At 38.9% G+C, this 18,776-nt stretch overlaps 1 protein-coding gene across 7 annotated transcripts in view; it reads right to left on the bottom strand.

Annotated features, from left to right (window-relative positions):
- The window catches only part of LOC146377328 (CUB and sushi domain-containing protein 3-like), a 233,650-nt gene that overhangs the window by 92,618 nt on the left and 122,256 nt on the right, over positions 1–18,776 (bottom strand). For all 7 annotated transcript variants that reach the window (XR_014801636.1, XR_014801635.1, XM_084943659.1 and 4 more), the window contains 4 exons: positions 18,116–18,232; positions 1,374–1,487; positions 802–897; positions 212–415 (listed from right to left, as the gene is read on the bottom strand). Coding sequence is in view for 5 of the 7 variants with exons in the window: in XM_084943659.1 (XP_084799785.1) it covers positions 212–415; positions 802–897; positions 1,374–1,487; positions 18,116–18,232 (531 nt within the window). In the remaining 2 variants the exon portion in view is untranslated. The remainder of the gene's footprint in view (positions 1–211; positions 416–801; positions 898–1,373; positions 1,488–18,115; positions 18,233–18,776) is intronic.

Raw genomic sequence — 18,776 nt, forward strand, 5'->3', positions numbered from 1 at the left:
GCTGGTCTAATCTACCAGAGCCTGAGATTAGCTGCTTTGCAATGGGTGATGGACATTAGGAAAACTAATGACAGGAAAAAACCCCAACAAAAAAACAGACACCAGCTGCTTTTATGCACCTGAGCCACTTTTTGGATTGGTGTTTGTGCGTTTGTGTGTGTTTGCGTGCATGCAGGACATGCGGCAAGGATTGGAGGATGATGACGCTTACCAACACATGTGGGCACAGTGCCGTTCCACTGGGCCAGGGCATTGGGCACAGCCTCGCACCTGATGGCATTGGAGCCGTGCAGCGTGTAGCCTGGACTGCATTCAAACAGTACCGCCATACCGATGCCAAAGTCATTCCCTATCCGCTTCCCAAAGCGGGGCTCAGGGACTGAGCTACACTGAGTGGCGCTTGTCCGAGGGACAGCTAAGGATAAAGGGGGAGGAAGCGAGCATTAGAGGAAGAAAGACAAAGAGTGGTGGGTGGGTTTGTTAGGCAGAAATACAACAGGGAAAAGGAGACAAGGAAAGACAAAGGAGGTAGAATGCAACAGTAAAGCCCTTGTGAATCTCCTCGCGCGTCATTAGTCACTCTCATCTGCTTTGCCAGGATAGGCTATTTGACTCCACATCATTCTGCTTTGTTCAGACATGCCCAGCCGCATCCAGTGGCACTCTGCTGAACAGCCCTCTGTTTGATGAGCGCTGGGCTAAAGTACCTTCACCTTCCCCCGAAAGCAAACAAATGCAGTCAATGTAGCAAATAATTCAGCGGATGAAACTCTGGAACTATAGCAGAAAATGTAACGTTACCTTGGTAAACAAAATGAAATCCTTTGGCTGTTTCTGTTCCATTTGTGGTAAACTTTAGCATGATCTTGTTTCCTGAACTCAAAGGTAGGGTCTCACCTACATAACAAAGCAAAAAGAAAAACATAATCAAGACATTATCGGTGTGATTTAAATTTAAATCAAAAGGATGTTCTTAAGTGGTACGGCACATGACAAAAGGATTCAGTGCTTTTCTTTGTTTCAACATTTTTGACAGTCTAACCAGGTAGAATGTGACAACAATTTACAACAGCTGGTTTGCTTTTGTTATTTTAATTGGGATCTCAGGAGTTTATTCAATTACAATCATAATGTAATTATATAACATCAATATGAGAATATATGAAGGGAAACAATCTTTATCCCCAGCAGCTTGAAGTGGCTCAGATAACAGACATTCAATTTGTCTAGGAAAAATAGTAATTTGGTTAGAATTGAGTCGCATGTGATGTACTGCCCGCAATTCTAAATGCTGCACTCGACCTTTCAAGGCCCTAGCCATACTTATGAGCGAAGAGACACTAGGCTTCAAAGTCAGAGAGTTATGCTCTTACCTGAGTGTGATCCATATATGGAAGAGAGAAGGGCTGAATCTGTTGAAGAACCATCATAGATCTCGACCACATCGCTGGTCAAAGTCTGGAATACCACAAACTGACCAAAGAGAACTGCAGGGAAAGAAGCAGCAGAGGACAGAGAACAGAAGACAACATGAAGGTGAATTTGTGCCAATAAAGGTTTAGATCTGTCAACATTCAGCTGATTTACTAGTTTGTACAGTCCCAAAGAGTGTGGCTGCTGCTTTGGCAATACTGCCGCTTGCTTGTAGTGAATAACATGCACATGTCTCTGCCCTGACAGACAAGTAAAACAGCCAAGCTGCATTCAGTATCAGCATTTGTACGACATCTATCGCTGGCCAGTTCAATCTTATTCTGCTGATTTACACAACCCTTCAGCGAGGCTGATTTATCAAGCTATTATTTACCGATATCAGCCACACACAGACACACAAACGCGCGCGCACACACAGATTCCAGATGGGATTTCTGTGGGTTTTTTTTAGCCCTCACAATTCCAATTAATATAAGTTTTATGTTAAGAACAGTATAACGCTACGAGTGCACTTCAGGACTTTATAAGCTGCAGTAAAACATGTGACTTTTGGTGCAATATTCTTTCTGGACAGTAGCTTTTTATAGGTCACATTTTTCTCAGGCAAACTAACATCTGCTCCCTACTATAAACCTTTCCGTGGCATTTTCTGAACAACCAATAATTAGGTATTCCTTTGAACTGTGCGTCTTTCTTTGGTGTGCCATGGCATTTAACATGTTCGGAATGACCTTCATACAATAGGGTGTTTTAACAGCTAAACTAAAAGCAAAAGATCCCCTTTTTTCTGCAAAAATACTGCAATTTTGAAGGTATAAAAACAGCCTTTTTAATAACCAAATAACCAACAAAATGTCTTTGCAAATATCAGAAATGCTACATTTCCTTCCTGTTGCTGGAGGGGTGTGTTGGTGGGGGCAGTGGATTGACAGCAGCTGACAAGGTGAGCTCAGGCACAGGCAGGGGAATGGGAGGAAGCGTAAACAAACTGGCACTGTAGCCTAAAAGCCGTGGGCAGGGAGTATTTTGTTAGCAGTAGTACTGAAGAGTAAGGACACGACAAGCATCCAAAACAAGTGAAATTTGGAGGAAGGTTTACACGCTGTTTAATATGCCACGCAAGAGCAGTTAATTTGCTGTCTAGCCCCCAAACTGACATTTGCAGAGCACTTTTCCTCTGTGAATGTTTGTCCGCTCACTCAACAAACCAAGTTGCAAGACAAAAGACAGTACATCAGTCACTGTGACTGCTTGCAAAAGAACAGTGTTGTAAATATGTAAATGTAAATATGTAAATGTATGTAAATATGCCCTAAATTAATGTGAGGTGACTGCCTGTATGTACACAAATTTCCATATTAAGGCAGATAAGAAATTAAGAGCAATCATTAAAATAAAAGAGAGAAAAACTATTTTCTGTCTCTATTGAATTTGGATTTTTTTTTCTTAAAAAAAGATGGGACATATTACTGTATGACAAGCAATTTCAGCTGAACTTTAAATATGATATGTATTATGCGATCGCTCCTATTTCAAGTGTTAAACAATCCCGATTTAGCCAAAATGAATAAATAAAGACCACTCAGAAAGTCACCCGAGTCCATGCTGCATCACCATAAGCATAAAGGCACAGGGAAGGTATCTGGCCGAAGTATTTGTAGTATCTGACCTTTAGTTTAATGAAACATCCATTTCTTGATGAAATGTCACATGAGAACATTACAGTTTATCGCAAAATAATTAAATCTTGTCCTTAATAAAAGCAGTGAGGGAGAACTTATGATAATGAACAGAGAATTATTTAAATAATGCCCTGCATAAATATTTCCAATTAAGCATTCCTGATTATATCGATGTGTACACATCCTTGAAAATAATCAGATTTTTTTTACCAAATGAATAGACATGACCAACTGGATCACTACCTCTGCGACAACTCGTGTTTGTGTCTGTGCAGTTGTGCGTGCCAGTGCAAATAAATGTACTCTATGCGTGCGTGTCAACAATGATGGTTAGAAGGCACCTTGAAGGCTACTTATACTCAATGTGGCTCTTGTTTATCCCTTTCTCTGTTTTCCCACACTCAACCCACCATTCTGGTTACATTTACCGCATTGTTGCAATAAGTTTATTTCTCTGTTTGTCCCGAGTCACCGTGCTAATTATTATCTTCACAGTGTTTTCCAAAGAGCAGCAATTATCACAAAATCTGGCAGGAGCAGTTTTCCTTCATCACGCCAGGCAGGTCCGTAAACCCTGTCAGTAAGCGGCAACTTACACTGCGCCATTCAAGCTGCACAGATAAGCACTCACACCATGACTCCATCAGTGACTGTTGTTATTGTGCAGGTATCACAATAACAATAGAAAAATAAAAGAAGAACTATGAGTGCCCTCCGTTTCAATAAAAATAAATTCTGCACTGTATTACTGAGATAATTAATGCCTTTTAAAGTGACAGTAATTCACAATAAACTAATTGTTAACATAGAAAATTAATCCAAGACACCATACTATTGTGCTTTAGTGAGTAGAGTCAGAATAAAATAGCGTTCCTAAGCTGCAAAATCAAAACATGTGGATTCAGCAAGAGCTGATCATAAAGACAAAGTTAAATTCTTTATACGTTTAATAATGATAAGGAACAAATACGATCTACGCTTGCTTAATATACAAACAGAAAAGCCATTTGAGGAAGCAGATTTACTAGATTTAGTTTTAAAAATTACTATTCATTTAAAACTTTGACTAGGAAAAACTGCAAGCAGTTGTGGTGACTAATAGGACATCTAGAGGGTGAGGGTGTCGTGTACGTTCAATTACAAGGTGACCACCTAGTGGGAGGCAACCTGTTGCCAAATAATGTCCAACTCTGCATGAATGCAATCACTCTCTGACAACTTCGCAAAAGTTCTCAAAAAACTAGTATGTAATTGATAGATAAGCTACTGGCTGGACTCTAAATGTAAATAGTTACATGTGAAATCCTGTATATGTAGACATCAACCAATTTGTGATTTCCCTTTGATTTATCACAGTTAAATTCATGTGTTATTACAAATAGATTGTATGTAATTGCTAACTGGACCCATTCAATCGTAAACTACTAAAATGAAAGGAGACTCACTCTGTCTAATTGCAGTTTTAACACCCTCTTTATGACCCAGTAAGACAACTGGTGAGTGGTTGCAGACCTGGTTCCCATCTTCCGAATTCATTACATGGTTAAAAGCATTTTTTTTGTTGTGGTGCTGCCTCCAACCACTGTTTTCCCTAATGTGATTGTACCATGAAGTAGAAAAAGCATCTGTTCTAACTGGTACACAAACATACAGATTATCATTAACTGGGCTGCAGAAGAGCAGACTTCATATGGCTAAAATCTATAAATGAAAAGCAAGTGTGGCCTGCTTTTTGTCCAGTAACAGTGTTCACTTATGTGTAAGCACACACAGGATCCACCTGAAAAGGTGTCAAATAAAAATAACACAATCAACAGAGGCAATTGCTAAAGGTAGAAAAGGCAGCATATGTTTTTCCTTCTGGCTATGAATTATGCAGAATTTTCCTGTCTTCTTCACTTTGTAGCAGTACCCTTCTCCTCTGGCAGGTAGCCAACCACCATGAAACCACTATCCCCACTACAAAGCTAAGAAAGACACAAGGAGTAAAAGACACTTAGCAGGAAACAGAAACAAGGGAATAAGTAACCCCTAAAAGCCACTGGAGGCAACGCTGCATCTTATGGCCTAAGAGGCAAATGACAATACAGAAAACATGAAACGAACAGCAATGACATGTTTTTGTAGTCTAACATCTCATTGCTGTAGTAGTTTGTTGAATTTTTGTTTTAATAAGGGTACCCCGCTAGTTATTACTTGTTGCAAAATGTAAAGTGTCAAAAATGAAACGACAGCCGAACAAGCTTCATAAAGCAAAAAATCCCCCAAAAATGGAAACACATGGACACGCATGAAGTGGTGTTCTCACTCAAAGCAGCACAGGCAGACCTGTTTCCTTATCTGTTGAGTCGAGAAAATGCCTATGGCTGAAAAAGAGTTTGAATAAGAGGTGATTTTACCCTTAGGGACAGCTCACTGCTGCGGTATTAGCATACCAACACCCTGTTAGAGGCTGCACTCCTGTGCTCTGAGCACGCACACACACACACACACACACACAAAACACAAGCACAATGTCGCTCATTTTTGCCTCTAATCCAAAGCCAGCCATGCATGACTCCAATCTGCTCCTTTGCTGTAATCATGTCCAGATATTAAGTCAATAAATCATCGGAAACTTGTTACCTAATTTATGCAGGACTATGATGAATCTGTTGTCCTCAGGGCCTCGTCATGGTAGTGTAATGCACTGCACTTGGACAATGGGAACAATTTTCATATCTGCATCTTCACCTTGAATTATCTCAACGCAAGTCACTTTAATCCTACACCTCCCAGGGTATTAGATCGTGATATTCATATATTCCTGTATCTCAAAACCAGTAATGCCTGCCAGGCACTGATAAAGCATGAAATGTACAATTATACTTTGATCCTTCTCTTGAGTGATGGCAATCTAATTTTTTCCAATTTGAAAGCAGTCATTCTGGAAAATGTGACAAGGGGCTTCAATGGTTTTCTACCATCTCAAGTGCAGTCTGGCAGATATGAATTGAATCAGGGGAAACGTTTAAATTAACCATGCAATTTAAACAATCAAGAAAAGTCTTAGGTGGTCGTACATTACATAATTTACATTACATTTAATGGCAGAGGAGTCCACACTCAAAGATACACCTATCTAGAGTTGCATAAGACATTTCTACTTCAATACAGAGAAAATTGGTTCAGGCATGGGCTCGAAACGGTGATAGTTTCCACGCACAGTTCTTGCAGATATTTGCCAGCACATTCACACTGTAAGGAAAAAAACCCTTGCCACCACATCTCAAAGGTGCTCTATTGGGCTGGGATCTAAAGAAAGTACACGAGGAAAGTGAAGTAAATTAAAATCACTGTCATGCTCCTGGAGCCATTTGGAGATGATGAGTGCTTTGTGACAAGGCTTGTTATCCTGCTGGAAGTATCCATTTGAAAAAGTGCAGACTGTCGATGAATGGGTGCACCTGGTCAGTAACAATGTCTAAGTATGTTATGATGTCTAAATGGTTCTCAGATGGCATTAAGGCAAGCAATGTGTGTCAAGAAAATATCTTCCCTAAGTTACACGTCAACAAACAACCCTTACTGTGTGCACCTTGTAAGGCAGGTCCATGATTTCATATAGTTTACTCCACTTGCCATTGGAATTGTAATTCCTTCACTTTATGGAATTATGCTCAGGGGTTAATGTGGGCCATAACAATCCAGAACGGCATTCCAACACCGTCAGTAAATAGAAATACATAGTAATAGATTAATGCATAATACTGCTGAATCCCTGTGATTTGTCCATCTTACATTGGTTACTCAACTTCAGCATCTAGCTAGTGCTACTGAAAGGAGCGAGCATAAATGGTGCTAATTTTGTTTAAGTGGCAGGTAATTTCAAACACAACAGCTCCACAAACATCAGCAAAAACAAACTGTGTGTGTGGCCAAATGTGCAGTTGCTGTTTTTCCCAGGGAGAGAAAAAATGTTTGACAGGACAAGAAAGGAATATAAGAGACATTTTCAAAGGTAACGAATGTTCAGTAAGAAATATTTCAATAATTCATTTAATTTTTAATCAGATATTGGATCCATGATGTGCTGCAGAAGTTTCTTACATATTTTGCAATGTATAATAAGTTGGGGTTTTTTGGTTATTCAAAGGTTGTATAAAGGGGGTAGTTTAGTACGGTTTAGTGCATGCTAAAGTGGTTAGTTTGCAGCACTGTGGTGTAGTTTGCAGCAATTCACTATGGTGGACAGATACAGGGTAGCAACAGGGTAGCAATGATCAACTTAAACGAAAGGTTACGTTGCTGATTAGATTCACTCACCAAATACTACCTTTTATACTATGTAGTGGTTGGAAATCAGCTACACAGCTCATGAAAAATCTACTTGTATCATGTTGAATTCAGCTGGCTGGACAGGTCAGCTGATTACAGCCTGCAGATGAAGTAAAATCTAATGGAGCTCAGAATACAAATAACGATGTGTTTTATTTTAAGTGATTATTCTCCCCATGGTGATATACATAAACTCAGAGTTCCCCCACCTGCCAAATCCCTCTTGAACCGACTACGCTATTCAGTCTAGTTCATAAATCAATGGCATAAGGATCACATTAAAATTTCTCAGAGTGGGTCTTGCAGAAATACTCATATTTTGAGGCATCACATTGTAAAAGCATTTTTAAATAAAACTGCTGTTAAATGGAAGTGCTGTTCAGAAGGCCGTAAGCAGACGGATCTTTATTGTTCACACTCAGTATGTCAACACTCGAAGAAATCCACCTAGTCTCACCTTTATTCGTGAAGGTTTAGAAAGAAGTGTGTACCTATAGCTCTCTTCATCCTGACTTTTAAAAGGTTCACATCAAATACAACGATCGCATTTAATGTTGTGGAGTGACTAATTAATCAAACATCAGTAGTACCCCATAGTCACCTGCAGCTTTTGCTCCTTTTGAGTATTCTCTTTCTTAACCCTAACCTTCATCAGGTGAATGACTTGGCCACTCAGTGATATTTAAACTCACATTTTCTTAACCAGCACATTTACCATTGCTGTAGAATGATTGAATGACATTCACTGAGCTTTTAATATACTTGGATGGATGCCACAGAAAGCCCAAGCAATAACGAAATTGCCATATTCTTTAAAAGATGAGGAGGGTTGCTTGTCATGAGCCATCGATAGCAGTCTATAGAACCTTTTTCCACAACTCTACCACTTTCTTATTGTGTTCCTGTGAGCGACAAACTTTCTTTTTTGAGTCTGATCAGGGGGTTGCAAAATGCACTGAATCCAACAGTTTGTCATTTTCTAGTTTCCCTATTTGCATCCATTATTCTTATAATATAACCAACATAATATTTTGGTGAATCAACTACCTCTGAGAAGACTGAAAATTATTTTAATTACAACCTTAACAAAAGAATCAACTTTTCACTGCTGGGAGTGAGAAATGTGGTAAATGGCAAAAAATCTGAGAGATTTAGAGAGACTTTAGACTGAGTAAGGGGAGCAGAGCAGAATAAAGCCCAAAGGAAATAAAACACACAAAAAAAAATTGTTTCAACATCTTCAACATAACCATGTCACACAGCACATAGAAGGCTTTCCAAGAAGAAAATAACATACCTAACCTAAGGGCAGGGTAACAGAACTCCAAATGCTGAAACTACTAATGCTGGAAAACAAGTTTTTCGGAAATGCAAAATCTGGCAGTATTATTATTTTTTCTTTTTTAGATTGTCTGAAGTAACAAGAGATCAGTCTAATAGTTTTCCTAATGACTGAATGCTACCACCCCTTCACACTGAACTTCAGCCACACTTTTCATCTGACTGTCTTATCATTTTAGCTTTTAGGATCGAGTACATCTCCTGTCACAAACAAATGCAAATCCTGGGAGAGAAGAGAAGCAGTCATTGCAAGGTTCTATCAGTGAATGAAGAAACACTCAATGAACTATGATAAAAACAATGCACATGTGCATGACCGTGCTTTGCATTTCTCCAATCTAAAAACAATACAATTTCTCTTTTTAAGCATTTAATATGTTGCCTTATTTCACCATTTTCAATTCAACATATGGTTTAACATGATTTGCAAATCCTCACATTTGTTTTTTCTTTACACTTTACACAGCATCCCTGCTTATCTGGAAGTAGAGTTTAAGAACCACTCAAACTATAATTCACCATTACTATGTTCCCATGCAAAGGTAATAGCAAGAAATGCTATATTTCATGCAGATTTAAAAAGAAATGTGCAAAATACAGAATACACTTGCTGCAGATGTAACTGTTAAGGATTAACTACATACCCAAGTTGCGCCCATTCACCCAACCAAGCTGAATGCAAGTGTATGTTTTCAGACAGCATGATAAGCATCTACTGATATTATGAACTACTTCCACATTTGAAATTCTACTTACATAACAAATGCAATAAATTAGTAGGCTATTCCTACCAACATATTAAAAAAATATACTAAGCACCAATGGTTATTTTACACATGATGTACTGTATATAATGGAGCCAAAACATGATGCAGACATCTGGCTTTTCAGAGACTCGGTCTCCGACTAATACACGATTAAAAACAGTAAAACGTGGTAAGAATTCCTCTTCTGATTCTGATGAAGCCAATTCTTTTGTGTCATGTGACAATCCTGCATATTTGACTTCTGATTTCTTGGCGTTTCAGTCCAGTCAGTCACACAACCAAATCTGAAAGCATCTTAATGTGAAAAGCTAAAAGAGAAGAGATTACTAGTTTAAATCTCCATCATGCTAAAACACAGAACCCATAATAAAATATTCAATATTAAGTGTGCATGCAGTACAGGCATTACAGCACTTCAATTTTATTCCATTTCACTCACTTGTAACCACATCACTACTCAGTGGTGCAAAAAGAAAAAAAACTACAGTATTTATCTGAAATGAAGTATAAGTCTGATAACAGGCTCTGGTTTCTGAGGTATCATGTTGAAGCTAATCAGTGAACCTTGACTACCTCTGCAGGGTCTCTATCTCCCTCTGTCCTTGCTTCAGTGTGAAAGGCCTTAAAGGGATTTTGTCTGACAGTGAGGCAGAAGAAACTCTAAAAACTACCTCAGTTTTACTTTTTGTGCATGTTTATCATCTTGCTGCATGTACAAACTCAGGCGAGACCCAGGGAAGATGCCCGCGTCATCTCCATATCTATTTTATTGAGCTTCTGCTTCTACCTAACATGTATGTTTTATTTATTTTTCCCATTGGCCAATAATAACATGCCCACTTTCATAAGTACACAACTCCTAGCAATTGCTTCCCATAAGCTGATTAAACTTAGCTTCCAGCCAGCTTCTCATTGACTTAAAGTTTGTTAAAAAGGTGCATCTTTCAAGAACTTTTGCATCTCATGTTTTACAATATTTTACAAATAAAGTGTTACTGGATTCTGTCCATTTCAGGTCTGAGTCAAATTAAAAGCAAAAACATATTTTGAGGCCTCTTTAGATTCACCCCTTTTTTTTAAATTGTTATGTGTGTGCATCTAAATCACAATCTTTGAAATTTGAGAGGTCACATCCAGAGATGGGCAGTAACGTGTTACTGTAATCTGATTACTTTTTTAAAAGTAACGAGTAAAGTAAGGGATTACTATCGCAAAAACTGTAATTAGATTACCGTTACTTTCCTGTAGGAACGCTGCGTTACTGCGTTACTAAAACCGTGATTTTTTTGCGAGAATGTCTCATGACAATGACGTAAGCGAGTGCGACGTTCGTGACAACAGCTGTGTGCAGATCAACAATGGATAATATGTCGAGTACAGGGGAGAGTATGAGCGTGCAGCGTTTAAAGCGTGGAAGTACTGACCTTACTTTGAGTTTGATTCCATAAAAAGTGCCAAAAACATTAGTGTCCGTTGTGTGTGGGAAGAAAACTTCTTTTTACAGCGAAAAAAAACCCTAAACAAGCACCGAGTGCGCAACGACGTAATGGGAAATTCACAGAGAAACTCGCGGATTCTTCCACCGACCACTGTGGCACACCTGCACCAGGGTAAACCTCCGCCTACCCCACTCCTGCTTTACAGGTGAAAATGGAGCAAAACATCCGCTAGTCTTTGACTTTATTTATTTTCTGCTGTGTTTTACTTGCATCTATTTGAAAGACTGAGTGTAAACACAAAAAATATTTTATTTTATGTGCTGGAATGTGCAGAAAATAGGTTTAAATGTTAAACTAATTTCTTCAAGTCAGAGAATGTTGCATATAATTAAATTTTTACTTGATGCATAAAGTTAAAAGATTTAAACTGATAAAACAAGTAAAAAAAAAGAGACTTTTCCATTTGAGTACATTTTGTGATGGATTATGCAAAAAAAGTAGAAGTGGGCTGAAAGATCTATCGCTTTATTACCTATTCAGGTTGTAAATCGTGTTTTTAAAAAGTAACTAAGTAACTAAGTAATTAATTACTTTTGAAAATAAGTAATCAGTAAAGTAACGGGATTACTTTTTGGGGGAAGTAATCAGTAATTAGTTACTGATTACTTTTTTCAAATAACATCTAAAAAAAACACTATTGTTGGTCAGAAGTTAAAACTGTGGGAAACAATTCAGTTCGATTCAAATCAAGGTGCTTTCTATTGCAAAGTAAAGACCTACAATATTAGAGACATACAACAATCAGACGACTTCCTATGAGCAAGCACTTGGCGACAGTGGGAAGGAAAAAATCCCTTTAAAGAGGAAGAAACCTCTTAAACCCAGAACCAGGCTCAAGAAGAGGCAGCCATCTGCTGCGACCAGTTGGAGGTGAGGGGAAGAAGACAGGACAAAAGACAGAGTGTGAAAATAATTATTAATAATAACTAATGCTCAGTAGTAGAGTGGTGTATAAACACAAATGGTGAAAAGAGGTGAGCAAAGAAATGATCAGTGCATCATGGGAAGCTCTCAGCAGCCTAGCCCTATTGCAGTACAATTGAGGAAAGGTTAAGGGTCCCCTGGTCCAGCCCAGATCATAAGCTCTATCAAGTTTCAAGCGTAATCTTAAAAAGAGAGATGGTGTACGTTGTGTACAGAATCCATACTGGGAGCCGGTTACACAGAAGTGGGACCTGAAAGCTGAAGAACAGAAGTCGCAGCAGATGGCCGCCCCTCCCTGAGCCTGATTCTGCCGGAGGTTTCTTCCTGTTAAAAGGGAGTTTTTCCTTCCCACTGTCGCCAAAGTGCTTGCTCATAGGGAGTCATTTGATTGTTGGGTTTTCTCTGTATGTATTATTGTAGTGTCTACCTTACAAATATAAAGCGCAACTGTTGTTGTGACTTGGCGCTATATAAATGAATTGAATTGAATTCAGGTAAAGAGTTAAACCATTTGAGGACCATGCTCTTCTAAGAAACTGCTCATCACATCATCATAATTTAAATGGAACGAAACACAGCCACCTTTTTCCCCACACCCACTGGATTGGCCTTAAGGCAAAGTATGCAAAAAGCCCAAATAAGGCGCTAAAAATACTAACAGCACAAGCAGTCGTGAAAAGTAAGAAAAATGGAAGCATATGTTTGTCCTTCTGGAAATGAATTATGGAAGAGCTACCTGTCACCTTTGTTTTATGGTAGCGCAGGCCTTCTGAGATTCTGAGCTATGACAGCATACACAAGCCTCATTTACAGAAACCAAAGGGATTATATGACAGCATCAACACATATATTTTTAATGACCCATTATCACAGCGAAATTGCATCAGCTCTTTTGGCAGGGTGTACGTGGCTGTACCTTGGCACAATCTGTATGCGGTCCATTAGGCTTTTATCTTGGGTAAAAACTCTGTTCGGTGCATTGAAAACTGTAAGTGGCCTGTGGCTTCTTTTTACTTCTTGCTTTAATTGTACTGATACTTTTTTCTTGGCTTGGGTTTTTAGTGTTTGTACTTGCTGACTAGAACTGGTTTATACGGCATTCATTAATGGGGTTTTAAAGGGTAACACAAGCCAGTACAATGACAAAGTGAGCACCCAGAATCTCTGCAATCTTGAAGTCTTCGAAATCAGTCAGTGTCGTCATTCAAGACTGTGTCTTACACACATCAAAAACCACATGCTCTACCATGAAAGATCTCCAACTCAAGGCAGAGCCAAAACAAATTCACAGTTTATATGAGGTTGAGGGAAGTGTAAGCTGATGGAGACAGACAAGGTAATGATTTTGTTGTGTAGGATGGAGCAAGTCATGTGCTGGGGTGGCTCGAGGCAGAATCTTACACTTCAGCAAACATCACTGATGAGTCAACAATCAGCCCCCGGGGTCTACACTTTATGATCGCTCTCAGCAGTACTCTGTTCCTCTCGCCCTATTCTTCTCATTCTCTGTCTCGCTTATTATAACCCCCTCATTTATTATCACTCTCGCCATCTAACTTTCTCTCAGACTTTGACATTCAACAAAGTTCGATGTGCCTCTCTCTCATAGTTAGACCTTTTACCTCTTGAAGTCTCGACAGTCTCTCTCTCTCTCATGCTGATTCTGTCCGTCTTGTTAGAGCCCAGATTTATTACAGCAATCTGCCAGTGCTCCTGTCTCGCCTACTAACGCATACAATGGCAAACATCATGCATATGTTGTTGTTACCATTATATAGATACATACACTGAAGCTATAAAGGGCCTCGGGCGGATAATCAGAGATGAATTAATGTTGTCTCTACGAAATGAAATTCACCATTAACTCCACACGAGAGACCTTGGACCAAGAATGTACCTTGGGATCAAATGGACCATTTGAAAAGTTAACCACAGGTTAAAAAAAATATGTATATAGACATATATATGCTTCATAATCTTGTTAAAATCTTGTTAAAATTAGGTCTAAGGCTGGACCTGGAGAACATAAGGTGAAACCACTGCATTGTGTTGCTCTAATAGTCAGGCTACAAATGGCTTTTGATGTCATTTTTAATGAGCTTGAAATTCACGGTTTATTTTCAATGTACTGATCTGAGAGTCATATCTCAAAACAAAGAAAAACCTGCAAAAGAAAAACACCCAGAAATGCCACAAAGGGTCCTAATTGGAAGAGTTTGGATCACCTCTGAAGCCATCAACATTTGGGAAGAGGGTTGTAATGAACAAGCAGATCCTTTAGGCTAAACAAAACAGACTGGGGAAAAAAAAACACAAAAAACCCCACAACGTGACCAGAAGCACAGTTTGGAACTTTTTATCCCTTCCAAAAAACAAACAAATATCCAGTTTTTCCCTCTGTGAACCCCCGCAAACAATGAGGTTATCCCACGTGTCTGTTTTAGGCAGGAAAATACAACATCCTGTCGGAAGTATAGGACAAAAACTTAGCCGTTGAACTCGGCGTAAACAAGAGCAAATGCCTGTAGGCAGTGTATATCTTTATGTTTCCAAGCAGTGCCCAAGGCAAAGGTTGAGTGCCATGAATAATTCACGCCTTTACAAAAAGAAACAGAGTTATTGTTTGAAATATGACTACAACCATTATTTCTGACAGAATAATTAAATATTAAAGGGCAAGACAGATGCACATTGTACCTTAATGACATTTGAATGAGGCAAAGTAAAATAAGCCACGCACAAAATATGAGTGGTGAGATACCAAGAAATGATGGCTCACCAGTGACTGCAAAGCCTCCTGCTTCTTGTTGACTATACACGCACCATGGTTTAAGCACTGGTGTCTACTGTCAGCTATTATTTTTATGATTATCAGTGTGGAGACAGTACGTACATATGAGCCTATACATGTGTACACGGACTAAGAGTGGTGACGAGCTTTATAAATACGAACGGTCTACTTTAATACCAGCAAGTTCTTTGCAAGACAGTAATAATTTGCATGATAGAGACAGTGCTTCAGGGAGAATTGTTCAAGATTACATAGTGGTGCATAGTTATTATGGATAAATGTTTATGTGCATACATTATATCATATCAGATGTAAAACACGACAAACAAAAATGCAGTCCAAACCTACAAACAGTAAGGATACATCAAGGAAGGTATGCACCGATCTATTCATTCAATGAGACAAAAGCACAACTGCTTGGGTAGAGTACAGTTAATCTATACAAATTCTACTATGGTTACATAAAACAAAATATCTGCCAACATCCCATTCATGTATAAACAAGCTTTCGCAAGCTTTTGCACCGACCACCTGTGACAGACTCACACACCTTAAAACTGCGCTTTTAGGGAAACTAACAACAAAAAAGGAAACCCATCATCATCAGTAGTAATACTTTTTGCATTCATGCAGCAATCTGGATATCATTTTATATCAGGTTAAACAAAGTGTGAATTCTTCACTAAAAAAAGAAAAAAATAAGAGTGCTTCTGCTGCTATCTAATCACTCTTTTAGACAGTTTCCTTTGGTGCTTCAGGTCTAACTTCCAGGTGCCTAAGCAACAAGACAGTTGAAGGTAGGGAAAAAGAAATCAATAGCTGACTCGCTCTGTCGCAAATGTAGCAAAGCTAAACTGAAAAAGTGATTTATCTTTTCTTTTTTGCTGAGAATGTACAGTGAAAACCTTTATTTTCTCACATGAAGAACATTTTCCCATCCTGTTTGCTGTACACTCATATCAAAAACAATCACATACTCAGTCCACCATTGCTCTTTAAATCAATATACAATATAGGTTACCAATAAAATGAAACATGTGAGTGTCACTTATCTTTTTTTTTTTCAACAGTACTTTCATTCTGAAAACCAACAGCTCATGGCTCATTGCAATCTTGGCTACCATTGGCTATACACAAACACTGTATTGTCACTTAGTTAATCAAATATTCTATTAATAATCAGGAAAAAATGAAATGGTCCAATTCATCTTAAATGCAGTGCTTACAACTCCAAATCTGTTCAGATTTCTGAGGAGTCTCACTAACATACTGTACTTATATATAGAATTTCAAACATTCACATACACTGTATGATATGGATATCTATATTTAGGTCTGTGTAAACCCTTGTGGCTACACTGTGACAGCAAAAGACATATATGCACATAACATTCCAGTTCTCCAACACAGGTGTAAATCCCTCTGGTCACCGGGTCGGAGTGAGGAGATGATTTTCCACTGACCTTTTCCTGCAGCTCCAGCCAGGTTCACACAATGTCTGAAAGGCTTATGGTATGCCATCGGTCATATGAGGGACACACTAAGACACACGTTTGACACTCTACCCTAGGCGCTTACAAATTTCAATTACCTGTATACTAGACACTGAAATGTGATTTCTGTTATCACACTGCCCAAAGGCTAGACTCAGCTGCCAAGCTACTACAGAGAGAAAACAGAATTTCTCTTCTTATTGTTTTATCTGGAGGGCAAAAATACTAAAAATGCTGGACGCTTTGTTCAGTAACATTAAACCCAAACAAAAAAAAAATTAAAAAAAATTTTATTTATGTGTTTTACTTAATTCATGTGCACTGGTTTCATATCAGCTCAGCAAAGTAAAGTATGCATGTCTCAGCTTGTTTCCATGCACTGATGTTAGTTCCCAACTCTGTTTCAATGTGTATGTGTTTGTGTGTTTGCACTTGTTAGCCTTACTCGATTCACAGCTCATGGCACGTCCCAAAAGCAGTCAGCCAAGAGGAAACACCTTCATTTTTTTAATTCATTCATAATATTAAATCACAATTCAGTAAAAATTACAAAAATAATATCACGATTTGAGAATTCTACAGTTTGATGCTGGTGGCTAGGGGGTGTCATTTGATGTTCTGGCTTTAGATTCACAATTTACAAGGTACTAGCAAAACAAGAGCCATGTGCTGTCACGGGTGTATTATAGCTAGTGAAACATTTTCAGCCTGCTCTACCCAAGCTGCGAATCCCATTTCCTGCAGCCTCACCACAGCAGTCACTCCCTGGAACAAATGCATAAGCCCAGGTGGGAATGTTGCTTGGCGACTTCTACACTCCATTAAGCATTTGCTCCCAGTTTAAGCAAATGCTGCATTTTAATGCAGTGTTTATTTACAAAAGTTTTGTGGTTCCCTGGACTCCATGAGCAGCGGGAGATGGCAACAAAGGATGTAAACTGTCGGATCGGATCATCGCACAGGGGATTAATCTGTGTTTCTAAAGCACGGAGCTTTACAGAATAAAAACATCTGCCTACATTTCGGCTCTTCATTATGACTAACATGAAATATTGAGTAGAAATGCATCAAGGTCTTCTAGAGATCTTTACTGAATTATGTATACACAGGAGTCCGTGGATAAACTGAGCACCGGAGAATTTGCTTGCGCCGTCTATTCCCCACAGCCCCTCGCTGCATGACCTTCCTCTCCATTACCTACACTACGGAGCATTTTTCACGTCAACACAATCAATTTTTGTTTGCCCTGATCCTGTTCTGCTTTTACGCCTCTTACTGGAACCAAAATCCTGCCATTCTTTATGCTACATTTCAGCTCATACACAAGAGCGGAGTGTAGCTGAAAGAGGTGCGGCACACCCCCAACTCTGTAGTGGTATGGAGCCAACATCTGTATGTATCGATTCAATCAGATTTCCTCCAACACATACTTGCAATTGGCTTCAATATTTATTGCTCAGCCATTTGCGTGATTCATGTTTATATATGGGGAAGTCTACACAAACCGAATCCTACCCAGCAGCAAACATGCGTGCCAGTGGCCGAAAGCATCAAAGTACCACTCTAAATTGAAAATGCATGCAGCTCAAATTAAGCTCAACAGGAAAAAGAGTAATTCAAGTTTGAGCATTGTGTTTGGTGACCACATTTTACAGAAAGCTTCAGTTTCTTCACAGGCTATCTTCCATGCTCATGTTGGAGCAAAAATTCACAGAAAACAGATTATTATCTGTTAGCCTCTTCTTTTTTCTTCTTGGAAGAAAAATATTTCTGGCTGCCACCACACGTCAGCTATAAGCAGCATTTTAGCAGGCAATAAGTAACAGCTTCTTTGCAATTCCATGAAAATAATACTTAAAATGCTTACCAAAGTCCCCAGGGACAAAGATGTCATAGACACAGGTCTGCCCTATGGTGTAATTATGCGGGTAGTTTGGGGACAGCACAGTTCCCTCTGAACCTGTGAAGTGACCTCCGCAGGGAGCTGTGGAGACAGCAAGGCAAGCAGCAGGGAAGCTCAGTTAACAAATATGAGGCAACCAGCTAATAATACCTGGAGGAAAAAGGCATTAAAATAAAATTAGTGCATCTATTGAAGGGTAAGCAGCTAAAAATCACACACACAAAAAAACAACAACAAACTTTAAAAGTTGCAGACAAATATAAATTTGTCCAGCAAATAAAAAATTATTTGACATTTGAGAGACATTTTGGACACATCTTCAAAAAGAAAAGTGAGCCGTAAACGCGGAAAAGAAAAGCCCTGAGATGTGCTTAGAAAGAGCCAACGGGGGAGACAACCTGCAAGGAAAAATACTTTTTGCCTTTAAAATACAGAAAAACACCATCAATCACGGGAACACAAAAGCACAACATTCCCACATGCCTGTGACTTTAATCAGCCCATACGGCTCAGCACTCTGTTTTGAAAGATTCAGATTCAATGACTCAGCTAAAGTTGGTCTTTCATCAGACATCCAGCGATTTTTGAAGGTGCTTCGTTATGATGTATAATCCTAATTGATTGC

The sequence above is a fragment of the Perissodus microlepis genome, chromosome 11 (genome assembly GCF_051167445.1).
Source record: "Perissodus microlepis isolate ML-2025 ecotype Zambia chromosome 11, ASM5116744v1, whole genome shotgun sequence".
Taxonomy (NCBI): Eukaryota; Metazoa; Chordata; class Actinopteri; order Cichliformes; family Cichlidae; genus Perissodus; species Perissodus microlepis.